The 21,492-nt window shown below is 38.6% G+C and overlaps 1 protein-coding gene across 2 annotated transcripts in view; it reads right to left on the reverse strand.

Annotated features, from left to right (window-relative positions):
• ccser1 (coiled-coil serine-rich protein 1) overlaps positions 1-21,492 on the reverse strand; it is a 108,214-nt gene that overhangs the window by 42,647 nt on the left and 44,075 nt on the right. For both annotated transcript variants that reach the window (XM_055167906.2, XM_055167907.2), the window contains exons 7-9: positions 18,376-18,453; positions 14,448-14,531; positions 9,572-9,649 (exon numbers count right to left, since the gene is read on the reverse strand). In XM_055167906.2, the coding sequence (XP_055023881.2) occupies positions 9,572-9,649; positions 14,448-14,531; positions 18,376-18,453 (240 nt within the window). The remainder of the gene's footprint in view (positions 1-9,571; positions 9,650-14,447; positions 14,532-18,375; positions 18,454-21,492) is intronic.

Raw genomic sequence — 21,492 nt, forward strand, 5'->3', positions numbered from 1 at the left:
GTTCTTCACTTGTAGTTGTTGGAAAATATAAAAACAATGCAGTGAATTTTTTTTATTTATATTGTAGTTTGTAAGAAAGTATTTTATAATGAATATTGTATAGTGATAAAACGTTTGGGTGTGATGGCGACATTAAAGTTAGTGGAACCTAATGGTCAAATACTAATGGTCTTACAGTACCCATATACCCTCTTATCTCCATACACTGCCTGATATTACTACTAACATTATTTCTAATGTTTCAGCCACACCCACAGTGTTCTTCAGCTTTATTTCCTGCTGATGAATTTCTCACAGCACAGCAGCAGCCACCCACTCTCGCTCCACCTGATGCTTCTCCAACAGAAAGTCCAGATGGAGGGCCATTGTTATAGTAAGACAGGCCTCATGTGTTTTTATTCTGTTAACATTATTAACACTTGAAATCTAAATCTCTTCTGTGTTCAAGCTCCTTATTTGGTTGACTTTCAGGAAGTCCACCATCTTTACTTTTTTATCACTTACCCCAAAATCCCACTGTTACTACAGTAGAGGTCTTTTCTACCCTGACTTTCTACAAGTATGACCATAGATATGTATAAAGGCTAGATGTCTCACCCGCGCTGCTGGCCAATTGAGTGGAACGTTCGCATTTCGGCGGCCATCTTACCACATGACGCTCGCTCACTCGTAGCATTGAGGTGGTACAGGTAACTTTAAATGACCATAACTTGCTTAATTTTTTATTAATTTTCAAACGGTTTGGTTTGTTATAAACGTCAAAGATGTACCTATGACACTGCATGCTTATACTAAAAAAATATAAAAAATTCATGAAAAATGTTAAAGCAGAATTATAGCCACGTTAATAACGTTTGTAGAAAATTGAGCAAGTTACGGTCATTTAAAAGTACCTGCACCATTAAACTCAATGCTTAGAGTTAGCAAACTGTCTGTGGTAAGATGGCCGCCAGGTGAGGACGTTAGAGACTCCGCTGTAAGACATCTAGCCTTTATACATATCTATGGGTATGACTCTCTTGGTCTTCCTGCCGGCAGGTTTAGGTTAGTAAATATCGAGGACGCAGGATACAATCAGCAACAAAGGTGCTCCGAGGGTCTGCATCCTAAAAGGTTGATTGCACAGCTACACATTAAAGCAACACCAAAGAGTTTTTTTACCTTAAAATAACGTTTCCAAAAAAGTTTCAGTCGTTCATCCACTCGAAACAGGGTGAACGGCACTTTCACATTCGCTTTGCAGCCCTCTATCGGCCAAAAGCGCACTAAAGAAGTTTCCAACAGTCAGGTCATGGTCCTGTAGTTCGAGTGAAAACTACAAAAACTTGCTTTACGGCAGACCTACAATCCAATCAGAGCCAGCTTTGCTGTAGTAGACTAAATTATTAATGACAGTGGTAATGGACAATTCCGGTTCCAACCTTTAGGGGGAGCAAAGAGCAAAAACTCTTTAGTGTTGCTTTATAGGGATAGTTCACCCACAAATAAAAATGACTCACTCTCACGTTGTTACAAAACTGTAAACTTCTTTGTTCTGGTGAACACGAAGGAAGTTATTTTGAGGAATGTTTAAAAATAAACTATTTCCTACTATTTAAGTCAGTGGGGGTTCTGATCGGTTTAGTTATGAACATTCCTCAAAAAATCTTTGTATCTTCCAAAAGTATCCCTCTTTCCCTGCCATTGATGAGTTAACTCGTCAATTAAGAGAAACGCTTCCCTGCCAATGACGAGTATTCCAGTATTCCAGCAATCCGTAATACATCTTCCGCAACTAGGGCAAACAGCTGTATGTCCGTGTATGGCTTGAATTGAGTTATCTCAGCTTTTTGCTCAAAATTGGGTGTTTTTGAAGACACCGACCCATTAGAGAGGTGATCAAAAGAGAACTAATGAAGGTAGGATGAAACTGTCCTTTCATTTGATATATTGTATGTTTATATAGTTAAAGAAGAACATATTCTGGAAGGCATTAAACTTTTGTGAAAATCATGAAAAATGCTGGTTATGAAAAATGAGATTATAATTACAGTTGTTATGAACGATAAATCATTAAAATGTAAATATAAGTGTATTTACAGTATTTAGGTGTTATTCTGTTGGAAAAGTTGTATATTCTTGTTTAAGGGGTCAATCACACTAAACGCATTTTGGTCACTTTAAAAAAGAGCAGTATGGCGCAGCCTTTTATATTTATAGGCAACCACAGACATTTGGACAATCGAAAAGTGCGAATGACGTTGGGCGCTTTTCCGCTCTTCAAAAAACATGGTGCGGCAGGCGGCAAAAAACGTAAGGTGCTCGGTGTGCATAAACACACGCATAATGCTCACTTAACATAGAAATTAATTCAAAAAGGCGCTTGCAATTGCCATAAACGCATTTGGTGTGATCTGCCCCTATAAAGCAGCGGTTGAGCACTGTAACCAATCACAGTGCTTCCATGAGCCTATCAATAATGACCAAAACACAAATGAATAATTGTTCCTATAGCTCAATTGGTATCTCATTGTGACAGCACTGCAAATGTATGGGTTTGAGTACCAGGGATTTAACAGTACCTACTGATAAAATAGTTTTATTACACTGTAAGTTGCTTTGGATAAAAGTGTCTGGCAAATGAATGACGATCACCAGATCCAAAGAAAAGAAAAATATTGGCAATTAATTTAAATGATATTTATCATTATCATATCATTATCATACAAGCCCTAGATGATATCTTAATTACTCTGAATGAGAACCACTTGACAGAGATGTGGGCTCTCTGACCACCCGACTACATATTGGCTTCCGTCCAGCTCACTTATCTCAATCTTATCCTGTGCGTACTGGAACAGAGCAGCACTTAATTATGAACTGAACCACACTTCAAACGTTCGCTGGCCAACACAGGCTCGCAAACTCCCCAGAGTGCTTATCATGGAGCGGGCAGAACTACAGACAAAAATATGACGCATCAGTCTAATCACATTACACTTGCGATGCTTAAAAATGTAAGCTAACAGGTCTTCTGTATCAAAAATTAAAAATAAATAAATATATAGTCCTGGAAAAAACATAAAAGGCCCAACTGCTAAGAGACAGTGTTTTGCTAATTAAACACTACATGCCAGAACAAAAGAACGAATCTCATTCCATGGCCCTCAGATCTGCATTCCCTGGAATGGTGTCAGTATCGTCCCAGGTGCTCCTCTTCCAGTTAACAAATAGGTCAATATTGCCAAGCAACGGAGAACTGATATTCTCTTTCAGTGCGATGTTTTTCAGTTTGTAAAGCATTACGGCAGACGCAATTGTACACATCAATATAAACACACGAATAGGATCAAAGCATCAGACTCTCTCTGCTTCTCCACAGAAAGCTTCCCCACCTGAGTAAACACAGAGCTTTCATCTTCCCATTCCGGTCGCTCCGGGCACATGAAATGCTGGGTTACCACTCTTTTACCGTCTGCGTGAATTAGAGAGTTACGCACGCGGTCCACGTACACGCACGCCTCTGCGTGCTTTTCTCAAACTTCCTTTCAAGATTTGGGGATTAATACGTTTTGGATTTGGAAGAGGCAGACTCAACACCACACATCGGCTGGGGGTTAGATTAAAAGTGTTGGCAGTGGCTGAGGCTGGATATGAGTAATACATGATGGACAGTTAGAGAGCTCCAAGTAAAAACACAAAAGAGATAATATGCAAAACAAGTGTCTGGCCTGCAGATGGTATTTTAAAGCAATCTTCAAGTGGCATTTGTGAGAGTGTGGCCATCGAGACAGGGCGGCTGGTGTACTTCCAAGAGGTGCACAGTGATAACCTGCGCTGAATATCTGAAGGAAAAGGGAACTGAGATAAACAGACAAGGAGATAAGAAACGACAAGCAACAAGTAAAGGAAATGCACCGTCAGCTGGTCATTATCACAAAATAAACTCACAAACGGTGGTCTTATATCATCCTGAAGGAGTTTATTTTAAAGTTATCTACATTACTTATTACATGACTGCAAATGAAGAGTATAGTTCCAAAACGCGATAAACGGCATTTAAAAAAATTATGAATTACCACCAAAACAGTATTGTATCAGGTCAGTATTAAATAGTAAATTCTTAATTTTACGCAAAATTCTACATCCGGCGTGTTATTCTGTCATCTTTTCTTCCTTTTCCCCAAAACGCAATAAACGCCACTTCTCCTTTCCTCAGAATGCAATAAATCCACTCAACAAATCACAGGGCACCATTCCACACATTGTAAACAATAATGGCGGCGTTCTGAATACACACAGAAACCTAGTTTTCCTCATCTACTTTGTACTTTGTGATCAACAAACAAACAAAAACAAAATAATACTTTTGATGGCATTGATAAACCTGTGGTGGATTTCTGTGGTGGAGAAGAACCGTAAGACACTCGTGCGACAGAGAAATGCAGTATGTTTTATTGTTCTCACACGACAGCATCAAGCTTCTGTCATGCTAACTTTCCATTATTTTACTTGAAGATTGCAGATTGCTGTCAAAAAAGTTCAGCGATGTCCCAAGGATGAAAGCAGCAATGACAGTGTTCTTAATATGACAAAGTAAGTTTTTTGATTAATGCCATTAATGTTTATTTTTTTCAATCAGTGTATACCACTAAATGAATATAACATGGCTAAGATGAATGCACATTTATATATTGATTTAATAGATTCATAGCATTTTGAAAAAAAAAACTTGTATTTATTGCATTTTGCGGAAAAAATAATCAGTTTTTATAATACATTTTGGAAATCAAGTTATGGATTTGAATTGTTAATGTTATTTACCAAATAATGTTCGAGTATCAAACACAGTTGATCAATTTAAATCTAAACTTAAGACATTCTTCTTTAACAAAGCATTAACATAAAATGTCCAGTAAATGTACTATGCCGCAATAGTTAGTTTGTCTAAAACAAAGCATCCACATAACTCATCTGGGTAATATACTTTTGCCGCAATAGTTAGCCTGTCTGGAACCGAGCTGATTTAAACCACAATACTGTATGACGCTTGCATTAGATGTGAACGCCCCCTATGCTAATAGGATTCTGTATCTCTCTCTCCCTGTCTCGTCCTCAACCCCGAGGACAATGAGACAAACAGACCCAGTTCCTGCTGCTGTAAAGGTCATCACACCACTGATCTACTGACCCTCCTTCGACGGGATGCCCAGCCGATGCCTGACCAACGACCACCGGCGGAACTAGTTTAATCTGCTTACCCGTTCACATAGTAAAAACATACTATATATGCATCTATCTCAGGGGTTTTTCTCCTCCTAGGAGTTTTCCCCCTGGACTAGCCAGGAGGGTTTTTCTCCTAGGGTTTTTTCATCCCCTGGAGAGTCCGCCACCTTTTGCTAACTTACTACTTCACTGTATACTAGTGCTGCACGATAAATCGCATGTGATTGTCACGCGCATCTCGTCAGTAATGCCGGTTCCTTGATTAGTAGTAAATCGCAATCAGCTGTTTTCAGATGGAGCAGCTTTAACTACACAGAGCCGTAGTTCACTGACAATCGGGGCAATTTCGCATTAATTATCGCGGATGTATCGCCTGCGATATGGCCCAGCTTGTCAGGGAACTACGGCTCTGTGTAGTTAAAGCTGCTCCATCTGAAAACAGCTGATGGCGATTTACTACTAATCAAGGAACCGGCATTACTGACGTGATGCGCGTGGTATCGCATGCGATTTATCGTGCAGCCCTAGTGTATACGTTACATTATTACTACGCTCGCTTTTCTATGCTTTTCCTACATCTATTCATGTAAAGCTGCTTTGAAACAATTAACAATTGTGAAAAGCGCCATATAAATAAAATTGAATTAAATTGAATTATTATTATTGTTATCATTATTACCATTATTATTATTATTATTATTATTACTATTACTATTATTGTTGTTGTTGTATCGGTATGTTTTTAAAAACACAAAAGTCAAACAGTTAAGCAATTATTAAACAAACATAATCAGATTATGTGATTGACCAATCAGAATATCTGTAAATCTGCATCATAAGGGGGAAAACAAAGACATAAGTCAGAGAGTGAAAGGCACTTGCAGGGGTTTGTGTCGGGAACAGTTTCTGGGGTAAAAAGTGGGTCAAAAGAGGTAACCCTGGGTGAGAGAATTTCATGCCATGCTCTGGTGGAAACATTTCAAAACACAACAAGTGAACTCACATGACCTGCTGCAAGAGGAACCTGCAGAAGTGCTGCCACGAGAACAGGCCTGAAAGCAAAGCATATATCTTTGAAGCATGGTTTGCAGGCAGCAACACATGACAGGAACAACAGTCACTTCTGTGAACAGATTATTAATTCACCTTACCTACTTATTGTGTCTCATTAATGCATTGACTTGAGTTTATCTAATGCCTGTACAGGTCACTTTAGTATGCCGCCAAAATCGGTAAAAGTTGATGGGTCATGGTAAAAACATCATCAAGAGTGACTTTCCCATTCAAACGCTCATTGGCCTCAGGCCATTTTTGCCCAGTAGCGAACACACAGAGCTTGAAAAGCGGTGTTGGCAAGCTCAGACTACAAAGGACTCACAACTTGCATTGTGTGTAGTGTAAAGCATTTGTACTTCAGGTATAGCTGCCAGTGGAAAATAATAAGCAAGTATGGATTTAAATGGCCTTTACAGAACTAAGACAGTTGGAAAGGTCGGCAACTCCAGTGGTGACCAGGAAGCCAGGAATATTTATGTAAAACATACATTTTCACCAGAAAAGGTTGCAGGTTTCCTCAGCATCACTGTGGGCATAGATCTAAAGGTCTAAAAAGACTTGAAATAAATAGCAAACAAAATATCTAACATCTTTATCAAAGTTACAAGAACAGGAAGCGATTAGCGCCCAGCAGGCGTGTCATTCTTTCTATGAAGCTCTGTGCTCGCACTCTGACCCACGCAGAGAGAAAAGCGCGAGGGCTCGAGCAATGAATTTGAGAGTTTAACGTAACAGGTTCCCCACACAGAGCGATCAGATGGGTCCCAGCACGACTCGGCGGCTCCCTCATGTGCAAATGAATAGAAATAAATAAATAAGCAAAACGTAATGGATTGGAAAAAACAAAGAGATGCCTGTAAAGTTAAAGACTGTCGTGAAACGCTCAAAATGCCTCTCAACGGGTCTAAAAAGGCGATTGGTGGGAGATGTCCAGAATGCTCCATTAACAGGTGTCCTCCAGCTACAGTATATAAAGCTGACCACTGATCAATCTCCTTCACTGGTATGGATCCAATGGTTTTGGGCAAGCGTCAAAAAAATGACTTATTCTGGCTGAAAGGGGGTTCCATTTGGCTAAATATTCAAGCATTTTAATAAGAACTGTCACTTCTATAAAAAAGATTTATGACTGTAAGGGAAATAACACGCAAAAAAACAGAAGCCAATCCATAAAACTTCATATCTTAGCTGCGGAAGGGAGGAATGCCACAGCAAATGAGCTCTTAAGTGCTTTTTCATTTAAATAGCTGAACGGCGGTATGGAGGGCACAGCTTAATATTAACTAGCTTAGACCGGGATAATAAAGCAGTGTAAACAGACATTACAGCAGAGAGAAATGTCTCACAAGAGAGAAAAGACCTTTCAGCAGCTTAAGAGGTGGCCATCAGATCGACAAAGAACAATTAAGGTCTCCAAGAGCCATATGTGATTAAAAAAAATTATAAATACAATTTTTTACTTTAAATTTTACTGTTTTGTGCTATGTTTATGTGAATTTCTAGCAACCACCAGTATTTAAGTTAGTTATATTTACAGTATGCTACAATATTGCTAAGCATATTAAAGCTATCCATAACAGCAGTGCACCTGACTTGAGCATTATACATCATTCTGCCATACGACGCATCATTTCTCCTGCTCTTGGACAGATGAACAGGTTGGCCCCTGTCCATATCTCCGTGTCTCTTTGTCCTGACAGAAACCTCTCCACAGGAACGCGCTCGTTCCTGCTGTGCATCAGGACAGCAGAGACAGAGAGGACATCGCAAGAGAGACCGGTGAGGACCGGTGTCCGGCGCTTCCGAAAGAGGCCGTTCGGGCCCCCATGGTGCACTGTGACTCAGATCCTCTCCTCCACTTGCTTTCAACTAATTAGCTCAGCTTGAGAGAGAGAAGCAGGGTGCTCCAGAAAAAAAGACGAGAGAGAGAAAGAACAAGAGTTAAAAAAAGGAAACAGATGACCTCCTCCAGTTGAAGCAGCCTTAGAAATAGCTGACCCACTTGTAGACACACTTTTGGATATTTGCACGTCCTCAATGCGGTAACCCACATAGCGGGTGTAGTCTACGTAGGGCAGGGCGGAAATGCAGAACTCATCTTTTGCCGAAAGATGCCGTTCGTAAAGCCTGAGGGTCCAGCGGTGACACATCTGAGGCAGATAGGAAGATCTAACCCCTGAAGTCCACACTTTCCACTGCACGCAGGCTTGTTTGGCAAAAATGCTGCTTCGCTAATGCAGCGACTACATAATGAGCACGCTTTGTAATATTTGAGCTTTTTAGTGCACTTTTCATCAACGGCATCCGACGTGGAGGTCTGATGGAGTGGCACAACATTAGCGCCACGATAGCCACAGAATAGACTGTCAAGCAATTTGAACATTCACATCACATAAGCATATTAGCCAGAAAACAAAGCACAAAGCCTGAAGAGATGTTAAATGCCAGGAGGGAAAATGGACCGTGTCGCCGCGGTAGTCCGACTGAAAGCCATTCGGTTGTAAAGGGCCAGAAAGAATACTGATGTGGCCCTGTCAGGGTCCTTCAACTCCATGGATGTAATTTATGACAAAAATCTGAAAAGAACCTCTCCGATGTGCTTTTAAACCATCAGTGAGCGAACAAATTCAATTTATTAAAGCGATGATAAGCTCATCACAAACACCACAAATGCCGAAAGAGAAATAAATGCACAAATGCTCAGAGAGATATATTGGAATACTAATGTATCTCTCAGCAGTGTGCTAACAGCTTTTGATCAAACCATCAAATGTTATTAAGTGTTCTTATAAGAAAGGGTCTCCAAAAGAAAAACACTAACTGGGAGGACAGTTTAAATGCTGGGTTTTGTCAAATTCGACGCTTTGATGCTTAATCTCTGTTAATGAGTAATTTAAAGTTTGATGCACTTAAATGAGCACAGCTTGCTGACTCACTGCAATAAGTCTTCACCATTTGTTGTGCGAGTGCTTTTAATAGGTGCCCATGGGAACTAGAAAGTGTCTACAAAATTAAAAATCAAACAAATAAAGAGGAGTGCATAAATTATTATTATTAGGTCTGGGGAGGAAAGTTTAAGATCAAGTTATCAAAAAAAAAATTGTAGAATACAGCAAAAGTGTTTCTGCAACATCTGAAATCACAATCCAAAACTCAGCATCAACTTTCGGTGCCCTTCTTTAAAAGTAAATAATAAAAAAGATAGATGTACGATTGGTATTCAATTAGAAAAACTAGATACAGCTCAGTGACCTCAGAACATTAGCAGCATCGTCGGGAGCTTGCGTATTATGCTTTAATGGGCACTCACCTCTGAGACTAAAACATCTGTCTGAGTGGTCTTGTCAGCTTTTTGGCAAAGAGTTTTCTGAACAGCACGAGCAGATTCCTGTGAAAAAAAATTTAATGTATGGATAAGACACCAGGGGCCGGATTCACAAAACATTCTTAATTTTTTTTTTCCCTAACTGGCATTTTAATCTTAAATTCAAGCTTAAGAAAAAAGTTAAGAATATTTTGTATTCTCAAAAAAGCTTCGGAAGAAAGTTCTTATATTTTTCCTTAAAGGTCACGTTCTTTCTGATTTTTTAAACACTAGTTAGTGTGTAATGTTGCTGTTAGAGCATAAATAATATCTGTAAAAGGATAAAGCTCAAAGTTCACTGCCAGGTGATATATTTTCTTTAGCAGAATTCACCTTTCAAAGCCTACAGCAATGGCCGGTTTGGACTACAGCCCTCTACTTCCTGCTTCAATGACGTCAATATAAGAGTTTTTGACTAAACTCCGCCCACAGAAATACATCAGTCAGCAGCTAAGTTAACGGCTATCGAATCACAACACACACAACAAGCTACACAATCAGAACTCGATACGTATTTCTGAAGGAGGGACTTCGTAGGTCAAGGAAGACATCAGCCCGTTTTTATGACAGTGAAAACAGCAGTATAGAGATAAGGAAATTGTGTGAAAAATACAGCTTTTTTACACGTCAAACATTAACACGTTATATTGCGCACTGTAAAGACAAATCAAAGCTTCAAAAACACAGAAAGAACGGGACAAAAATAAATAAATCTTAAATAACATCTTAAAGTTAGGACAACCTCACAGTAGTCTTAAATCTCAAAATGTAAGATGTTTTCTAAGTTAATTTGATTGTTTTAAATGTGACATGTATTGTGTTGTCAGAAATGGCAATTTAAACAGCAATTTACCTGTAAACAGAAATAGCTATTTAAATTTTAAACTTATATAATAATAAGGTTTAAATACGAAAGAAGATATTTTGAGAAATTATGGTAAACACACAGCAGTGAAAAAATTTTTTTTTGGAAGTATTGTGATAAATGACTAAGAAAATGTTTTGATTAATGATGGTAAGCACACAGTTGATGTTGACCCATTAAATTCCATCATATTTTTTTATTCCAACTATGGAAGTCTATGGTCACTTACTGCTGTGTGTTTACCATCATTTCTCAAAATATCTTCTTTTGTGTTCATCAGAAAAAATAAATTCATACAGGTTTAGAACAACATGAGGATGAGTAAATGATGACAGAATTTTCATTTTAAAGTGAACTATCCCTTTAATGGCTTACTTCAGTAATATGTCATGAAACACAAATAATCTATAATATTAGATAACATTTTAATATCTCCATAATTCATTTATTGTGAAATTACTAATGTTAACAGCTCAAAGTCAAGTGCTCCGAAATTACGTCTCTGTCGTGCGGACGCATGTGCACGGGAGACGGAGCCGGGCACGGAGAGTAGAGTGCTCGCCCTGTATGACGGACTGATTGGGAGATTAGGGAATGATGTTTACCCACTGCACAACGTTCATACACTAGCAGACCTCTGTTACAACAGCGAATAACATTTTCTTTAGTCTTAACACATCGCTTGGTTGAAGTATAGGCTATATCGGGTTAATGATCGCAAGGTGGTAAAAAGTGTATTGTTACCTCATGAGCAGGGTAGAATAATTCATTTCAAAGCTTTAAGATTTCAAAAATTTAAGATGTTCTTAAGAAAATAATTGAGAACTTATTAAGAAATGTTTGAGAATTGCACTTAGGAACATTCTTATTTATCTTAAGAACCTTCTTATTTTTTGTCTTAAGAATATTTTTGTGAATCCGGCCCCAGTATTCCATAGTTTTAAAACTGTTGGAATAAACATTATCATATCTGGTCCAACTGGCTTGGTTTGCTTGTCAGGCTCTGAATCAAACCAGTAAACCAATCAAATGCCAACTTGGCCATGTTTGGAGACTATTGTGGTTAGACCAACTCAAACCAGCTGAGACTGGTTTAGGCTGATTTAGGGTTTTTTTAGGACGGCACTGTTATATCACAGCCAACACTAAATCCAACATTGCAGGTTACATTCATATAAGCTATATCGGGAGAAAATGTTGAATCTCAACTCTGAATATCAAACAGCCTTAATCCCACTCTCGAACGCGGCGTAAAGGCAGACTAATAAAAATAAGAAATATGGTGCAGCAAAATTTAGGGCAGCCATACTTCATTAATGACATTCAATAAGGACAGTAAAAATTGACAAAGACGAGCCTGGCCAGCAGGCCGCCAGCTTCACCGCCAGTGAGTATTATTTTATGACTTTTGCCGTGATTTATTAAGCTATTGTGGCCGCAGATTTTCCCCCCCTAAAAATAGAGCAGAGGTCTCCTAGGCGGCCGAGTCTCTGAAGCAGTGATGTCAATGACCAAATATCCCGTCGATTCTGGCGTAGTCGGCCGAATGTCATGTTATGCATATGTTTAATAAAGACCTCATTAAATTTCGTGTGTGCAGACTTTACAAAAGAAAAGAGAACCAATGAAGTCCTCCCGCATCAGACAAGAGTTGGAAACGTTCAGTTCTTATAAAGCAGAGCACTGCGGTGAGCCCTGTGGTATTTACCAACAAGCTATTTTCTCAGAGAAAAAGAAGTGTGACCTTCAGTGAGTGCTGAACATATTTTCTGAATTCAGTCCTCGTAGCGCATAACAACATCATCAGTACAGACTTTCACATACTGAGCCCGAGTTGAATCTTTTCGGTGAATCGCAATCTATATGTCTGGGGATCATTTACACTAACGATTTAATGCCACGGATGAAACGATAAAGGGGAAGTGCAAAGTCAAAGCGACCTGCAGGTCATCAGTTTTCAATGAGATGACCGTTATCTGCGCTACGAGCGACAGCAGCCGTAAGCGAGGTCGGCAAAGTTGCTGATCAGCCGCCCCATAACAATTGGACACAGTGGTCAAATAGTACCGCCTGCCAGAGACTCTGAAAAGAGATTACTTCTCTAAGCCAATCAGAAGATAGCGAGCAGTGATATACAAATCATAAATTACAGTCATGGATTGTTTAAAACATTATGAGCTTTGTTTGTCCTCTTGCTTTTACAACTTCTTTAGTGCCCTCTACCGTTTTTATTTGTCCTCCCCCCTCCTCTGCGCTTATCACACCATCCCATCCCTTTCTCCAACACACTGGTATATAAATCTCAAATGGATCTGTCATATTTCTCCTTCACTTGTCTCTCGTTTTGCTGCTGGGGCTGAGAACGTTATGGCTCTCACAGTGCATGTAAAGCATGCGATGAGGTGTTTACGCCATCAAATATAAACTCAGTTTAGGGGAAACTGCATCTCTATAACTTCCTAATGCGAGTCTTGGGAGAGGAAAGACGCGTGAAACCAAATGCTGAGCCGAATACTGAAAATTCTGTTCTTATTTACTGTCATGATGATTTTAGCTTTAAAATGTGTAATATAGTAACATTAAAAAGCATCAGAATTAACACAATACTGTGTTCGTCCTTGCACAATGTGTGATTTCAACATAAGAATTTATAATTGTAAATATTATCTCATTTTCTGCTGAAATTCTCATTACCGCAATGTGTCCGGCTGTGTTTGTTGTTATTTAATCAAATTAACACAAAAATATTAAGAAAAAAAATAAATGGATGTTTTGCTAGACTACTTTAGATGACAGAAAAAATATTTACTGAATATTCATGTATAATAATAATGAAGAAAAATTAGGAAAATGATGTGTCCATGCCTGATGTTCTCATCCTCCGCAACACTTTTTGAGAACAGTTTAAGCACACATACAGAATTTTAATAAAGTTTGATTTTGAGTGACCAAGCACATGGACCAGTTACTTCAAGATGGCTACCAGGTAAGATTGTTTTTTTACAGTTAATTTGAAATATTGTCTTGTCAGAATGCTTACACGACATTTTGATTATCATTACCGCAACAGATGCTTATTAAATGTTAATTTAATTAATAGAAGCATAATACTTTGATTTTAAATGCATGTGCAGAATCTCCAAATTATGTTCTTTCAGGTTTGTCATGTCATTTTGAAAATATGTCAGTGTTGATGTTTTCTGACTGTTGCGGTAATGAGATTTTTTAGGACTAATTTTTTAAATTATGTTACAAAAAGTGTTAAATGATAAGTAAAAGTTTTTAAATTAATGTTCCCATTTACTCCAGACTTTGTTTTTCAATGTCTGGTGGGAAAAAAAGTAAATTTAAGCAATTTTTACATTTTCATGCTTGACATTTTTAAAACCAAGTTTTCGTGAGAATCACCCATAAAGCTTTTTGAAGCCATAGGATAGCATGGAAGAGACTGTAATTTAAGTCAATATTCAGATATAATATCCGTCACCTCCACAATACTGCAGCTCTCCAAGCAAATATGGTGCCTGTGGAGCAGGTTGGATGTCAAAATGAAACATCGGTTATTATCAACATCCCACAAAGCTATCATAGGACGCAAGAGTCGCTTGGAATATTTTTATTATGCTTTTTTTAATTCAATTTATTAGGCTTGACAGCTTAGTGTCGTTGTATTGCAATTTAATGTCAAAAAGATAACGCACACTGGTTTGCAATGCCATAAAGGCGAGGCGAGTACATAATGATATAACTGTGATTGTAATTTTTGGCTGAACAAACCCTCTGATGCGAAAATGCGAATCCATGTACGTAATTCACAATTCATAAAAAATGACAACGGAGAAATGGAACCCGATTTTTTTATTATACAAGTTTCTGAAGGTTGTTTTTATCTCCCCAAAAAAACCCCAGTTTGCTCTGATTATAAAATCTAAGGTGGTGTTGTGCTTAGATTCTCACCAACTCCGCATGCAATCTGAGAATGAGTTCATCTTTCTCCTTCAGCTGCTGTTGCAGAAACTGGTTCTCTTCTCTCCCAAGATCCTAAACACAAAGCACACAAAAAATTTTTTACAAAAAAAGTTATTCAAGCCATCGCCCCCAGTTTGAATCTACAGCTTTTTATGTAGGTGTACAACGGCATCGGCTGAGAGGTGGAGGTGTGCTTTTTGTGCTGTGGTTTCAATCTCCTCCATAAACTTCACCTGAACTAGCAGGCACTTTCCCATGACCTTGTGGCTGTCGGCATCTATTATGTGAGGTTGGGGGAAGGGAGGTAAATGCTGCAGCTTCAAGGGCAGTACAGGAGGACCGAAAGGCCCAGAAGCGAAAACCGGCCTCTGCGAACAACGCAGGTTGCTTAGCCGAGAAGCAGCAGTATTGGAAAGGAAGATGGACGTGACGGTCGAGTCGAAGAGGATTACGAGCTTCAATGTCACATACTTTGGGACCTTCTTCTTCAAAGCTCTGTGGCTTTGGTTTGGATTTGCTCCTTTTGTTGACATTACATAAACATCTCAAGGGAGCCGTTGTCAATTTTTAAAGTTTCTCTGTAAAGAAAGCTAATTTCAGACACATAAATAACACATTTTATTTCGGTTTCTATTTGCTTTTCCTTTTGTGTGAAATCGCAAATACGATTTTAATTTGCTCCACCCAAAAGGTCACGTTCTCAGACACACGTGCATCAGACAGGCAAGGGTGTAACCTCCCCCCAAATCCTTGCCTGTGGGGAATATTCAAATTATTTCTTAATTATAAAGGTTTAGCATGAGCCACTTTATCTGTGCAATGCCATGAAGGACCTCTAGAGAGGAGTTCGGTCACACTTGTGTGCACATGCGCTCACACAGATACGCAACACACAGGACAGAGAGCTGTGACTTTACCCCGTGCTGTAAAGCTGCATATGAGGGGCATCTCCATCTGTTTGTCCTAGATTAAATACTTGAGGCAAGAAAAGGACAACCAATCTAATAAAAAAGAAGGTCCTGCTATCACATAAAAAGCCCTCGTCATAAAAGACAACGCTGAATATCATGGCAAATCGATTGTGTTAAAGATATAGTGCTACATCAGGAATGATGTAGTAAGCATTTTGGTTGATATAGCAAATATCTTCCTGGCAATGGCAAGGAAAGATATTGAATAATCAAATAATGATTTTTATTTAATTAGGGAATATGTAGTTTATTCTTATTTTTAAATTATATTATATTATATATATAGAAACAGAAAAATCCAAAGTAATTCCAGACCCTGTCTGTGAAATCCAGGCTAAGGAGAGACATAATCTAATAATAAGATAATATGACCTTTGACATGACCTTACTCGGTCAATATTAAAGACATTAAGGTTATATTTCATAGGATGAAATTTACATTAAGTAGGATGGTTTTGCCTAAAATATAGTAAATTACAAAAAATGACTTCATCTGGGTTTTCACAGGCAGGGTCACATACTATAAATCCAATATCATAATATAAGAACTAAAGGATTTTCAGAAGTCATTTTTGCTTTATCGCATCCCTACCTACATTTTTCTTAAAGGGACACTCCACTTTTTTTGGAAATATGCTCATTTTCCAGCTCGCCTAGAGTTAAACATTTGATTTTTACCGTTTTGGAATCCATTCAGCTGATCTCCGGGTCTGGCGGTACCACTTTTAGCATAGCTTAGCATAATCCATTGAATCTGATTAGACCATTAGCATCACGCTAAAAAATAACCATAGAGTTTCGATATTTTTCCTATTTAAAACTGTAGTTACATCGTGTATTAAGACCAACGGAAAATTAAAAGTGGCCATTTTCTAGGCAGATACGGCTAGGAACTATACTCTCATTTTGGCGTCATAATCAAAGACTTTGCTGATGTAACATGGCTGCAGCAGGCGTAGTGATATTACACACTGCCCGAAAATAGTCCCCTTGGTTACTTTTAATAGCAGGGGACTATTTTAAGGTGCTGTGTAATATCATTGCACCTGCTGCAGCCATGTTACATCAGCAAAGTCCTTGATTATTATGCCAGAATGAGAGTATAGTTCCTATACATATCTGCCTAGAAAATCGCAATTACATTTTTTTGTCGGTCTTAGTACACAATGTAGTTACAGAAGAGTCAAGTTTTAAATAGGACAAATATCGAAACTCTTTGGTTACTCTTTGGTTTAGCATAATCCATAGAATCTGATTAGACCATTAGCATTGTGCTAATGGTCTAATCAGATTCAATATACTATGCTAAACTATGCTAAAAGTGGTACCGCCAGACCCGGAGATCAGCTGAATGGATTCCAAACCGGTAAAAAGGGAAGCTGGAAAATGAGCATATTTTAAAAAAGTGGAGCGTCCCTTTAACTCTTATTCATTACCAAAATGGCACAAATAGAGTGAACTGGGTATTACAGTGATATATCACAGTAGTAACCATGATAGATGTCCTTAGCTATCCATATAAAGACTTTGTGATGTTACATACTTAAAACAGGACACCTTCAAATGAGCACTGTATATACAAGCCTAACAAGGTGTTTATATTACCCAAGTGACCCCAGTCTGATCACATTTCATTTTCCCAGGGTGCAGCACGACCAGCTTCTCAATCCCTCCAACCGTCGCCACAGCAAAATTTTTTCACAGGCACTAATTATAAAGAAGGTGGGGATAACAAATGTTTGGCGAGAGAAGTTTTCTGTTAAAAGTAGGACGAGAAGTGACACCGTTCCGTCTCAGGTGAATACTGGGGCTTTATTTTTAAATTCGGGATTTTTTTCTTTTTTTGCCCCTGGAATGAATCAGGACGAGTCCCACCCCTCCTCTGTCAGCTGAACACAATGTCAGTATGCATGGGGTCCTATTCTGAGCGTCTCTCTTTCCCGCTGCGTGGCGCTAGGCTACGGATGAGCCGGAATGTCACGTGATCCGCTGCCGCAACCGTCGTTTCTGTTAGTGCTCTATGTAGGTCAGTAAGGAGGACAGAGGAAGACGCAGACCTCTTTTCCACTTTGCTCAACTCGACCAGATTTTTGAGCTGTTAAAATAAATAAATAAAAAACTCCTGATGAAAAACAAAATCCTCTTCCATCAGCAAAGAGCTCCTCATACAAAATGATAAACCTTTCCTGATGACGACTCCTACCCATCTCTGAAAGATTAGTCCGCGTAACAAAATCTCATCAAGTTAGTGGAAAAATTTTACTGATGAAAAAGAAAAGAGTAACTCATATTTTACCACAAAAACAGGCTGGTATTAAAAAGAACAAGGTGTGTTTCTGTCTAAAAACAATCATTCAGTGCTGTAGATACATTTGATCTGTGGGCTTTGAAAACTTCAAGGAAGATAAAGTGAATGTGTGTTTTATAAAGTGTGACCTAACAATGATACCTTAAAGAAAAAGAAAGAGTTCTTCCAAGCGATCAATTATCAAGCAAATACAGTACCTTCCACCAATTCATCTTAAACACAAATTGAATTTTTTCAACTGTGGAGAAATTCAGAGAAATATCGATGCATCTCCTTTTATTTAATACAATGAACGTGAAAGATGACAGACATGTCAGCCACTATCATTTTTTCTAACACTTTTACAGAAGACAAAAGTAACATGTTATTGGAAAAACATGAGGGTGACAAAACAATGAGATCAACTTTCCATTTGACCTGTTCAGATCAAGTGTCATCACTTATTTTTTTAATGATTTGTGTCATTTGGTGCCACACAAATTACAAAGGATTATTAGATGTACTCAACATTTCATCCATGGTCCGAAAGCTTGCTTTTTGTATTCATACATCTCGTCTCCCAGTAACAAAACTCGTTTCCGAACAGGATATAGTAAAAAATATAGGAAACTGACAAATCCTTGAGCTTACAGCTTACCTTAAAAGGAAGTGATTTCTCACTGCAAGGGCTTATGGGTAAAGAGTGAAGGCTGCTTGCAGGACTGATCTCAGTGCTCTGAAAGGCAAAGTTCATAGAAATCTTAATATATAATCGGCACATGAAATGAGAAATCTAATAAAACAGAAAATACATTTCATTCTGCTGGTTTCACTCTGAACCGAGTGGATCCAGGGTCACTTCCTATGCCAGGATTATATCATCACTGTATCAATGTAATATTGTTGTCAACTATCTGCCCCCATCTTACCAAGAAACAGCCAATGGCTACATAAGTATGTTTACCAAAGTTATCAGTCAGAATATCATTTGCACTAAACAAAAACAATGTTTTCATATACAGATAATTTTCCTGTAGCTCATTTGGTAAGGCACTGCATTAGCGGTGCAAACTTCATGAGATTGATTTAAAGGGAAGACACGGTCAAGATACACACTCACCTAAAGGATTATTAGGAACACCATACTAATACTGTGTTTGACCCCCTTTCACTTTCAGAACTGCCGTAATTCTACGTGGCACTGATTCAACAAGTTGCTTAAAGCGTTTTTTAGAAATGTTGTCCCATATTGATACGATAGCATCTTGCAGTTGATGGAGATTTGTGGGATGCACATCCAGGGCACAAAGCTCCCATTCCACCACATCCCAATGCTCTATTGGGTTGAGATCTGGTGACTGTGGGGGCCATTTTAGTACAGTGAACTCATTGTCATGTTCAAGAAACCAATTTGAAATTATTCGAGCTTTGAGACATGGTGCGTTATTCTGCTGGAAGTAGCCATCAGAGGATGTGTACATGGTGGTCATAAAGGGATGGACATGGTCAGAAACAATGCTCAGGTCGGCTGTGGCATTTAAACGATGCCCGATTGGCACTAAGGGGCCTAAAGTGTGCAGAGAAAACACCCCCCACACCATTACACCACCACCACCAGCCTCCACAGTGGTAGCAAGGCATGATGGATACATGTTCTGTTTACGCCAAATTCTGACTCTACCATCTGAATGTCTCTACAGAAATCGAGAGTCATCAGACCAGTCAACATTTTTCCAGTCTTCAACTGTCCAATTTTGGTGAGCTTGTGCAAATTGTAGCCTCTTTTTCCTATTTGTAGTGGAGATGAGTGGTACCCGGTGGGGTCTTTTGCTGTTGTAGCCAATCCGCCTCAAGGTTGTGCGTGTTGTGGCTTCACAAATGCTTTGCTGCATACCTCGGTTGTAACAAGTGGTTATTTCAGTCAAAGTTGCTCTTCTATCATCTTGAATCAGTCGTACCATTCTCCGCTGACCTCTAGCATCATCAAGGCATTTTCGCCCACAGGACTGCCGCATACTGGATGTTTTTCCCTTTTCATACCAATCTTTGTAAACCCTAGAAATGGTTCTGATGAAAATCCCAGTAACTGAGCAGATTGTGAAATACTCAGACCGGCCCGTCTGTCACCAACAACCATGCCATCCTCAAAATTGCTTAAATCACCTTTCTTTCCCATTCTGACATTCATTTTGGAGTTCAAAAGATTGTCTTGACCAAGACCACACACCCCTAAATGCATTAAAGCAACTGCCATGTGATTGGTTGATTAGATAATTGCATTAATGAGAAATTGAACAGGTGTTCCTAATAATCCTTTAGGTTAGTGTATATTGTGAATGCACTGTTAGTCTTTGGATAAAAGTGTCTGCCAAATGCATAAATAATATCATTTGAAAGCTGTGATAACCAGTGTTGGGAGTAACGCATTACAAAATATAATATATTACAGTAATATATTCGTTTTTGCTGTAACGCAGTAATATAACGCATTACTCGTAAAATTTTGGTAATATTTTACTCGTTACAGTCTTAGTAACGAGCGCGTTACAACAATGCATTTCAAAATTAGACCGTGTTATTTTAAATTTTTATTTTTGACCAATGCGCACGACCAGCATCCACACATGAAAAAGCTGTGTAAATGGCTGCGTCCCAAACCGCATACTTCCATACTATATAGTGGGCGAAAAGCACTGCTTCTCGTACTCTTTGCCTACTATATAGTATGGAAGTAGGCGGTTTGAGACGCAGCGTATGTCTATTTCCACGTGCTGTATGCAACAAGTTCTTTAACTTTGTATTTGAAATGCGATTTGGACGCGGTGCGCGTCAAATATAGAGATGTTTCTTAAAGAGCCGAATCTGGGAAGTCCGCGGCTGTATTATAAGCATTGAATAAAGTGGTCGCAATCAGGTCCGGTAGCGCCGCACACGCATAATTTTGCGAATAAGAGCAGCACTAAGTAAGAGCAACAGAAAGTTTCTATCGGTCTCCTGTGCTGCTTGAACCTCAGAAGTAAAGATACTTTTACAAATGTTGCCAGTAAAATCCATATCACACCAGCAATGACAAGGTAAGCTTTGCTATGATTACAGTCCATATACATAATAGATTGCTAGGCTATTCCTATGCTATCTACAGTTTTATTACAAACAGCAACCTAAACTACAACATAACATTAGTGAAGACTTAAACAAATAGTACATTTAAACATCACTGTTTAAAGTTTTTACCAGCCTTTGTATGGAAACCTATATTCATTGTTTGGCAAAAAGCAGTGCTCCTCTGTTTGTTTGTTTTATTAAGCAATGATATGTTAGCCTACATGTAATCCTATTGGACTGAAATGAGCTGTATTCCTTGAGGCCTAATCCGCCAATAGGACTTTTTGATAAGTTGTGTCAACCCAGTGCATGCCAGGTTTGTGCTGTGAATCTGAATTAAAAGTGATCAAAAGAATAGAAATGAAAAGAGGTTGCGTGTCTTACCATGTTATTAGGCTATAGGTTGCATTATAGTGGGCTCTATTGTGTTTGGTATGTGTACCATAATTTACCAGACTTTTACCAGAACATTTGTCTATGTTTATGATTCTGACAGTGATTGTTACTGTATTTTGCCATAAATTCAAAGCTCGAGGGCCAACACATAACTTCTAGATTTATAAGCAGCAACAAACTACATTTTAACATTTTATAATGCCTAGTCATACTTCTGTTCTTTTGATGAAAGTAACTCAAAAGTAACGCAAAAGTAGTGTAACTCATTACAGTT

The sequence above is a fragment of the Misgurnus anguillicaudatus genome, chromosome 5, assembly GCF_027580225.2.
Source record: "Misgurnus anguillicaudatus chromosome 5, ASM2758022v2, whole genome shotgun sequence".
NCBI classification, from domain to species: Eukaryota; Metazoa; Chordata; class Actinopteri; order Cypriniformes; family Cobitidae; genus Misgurnus; species Misgurnus anguillicaudatus.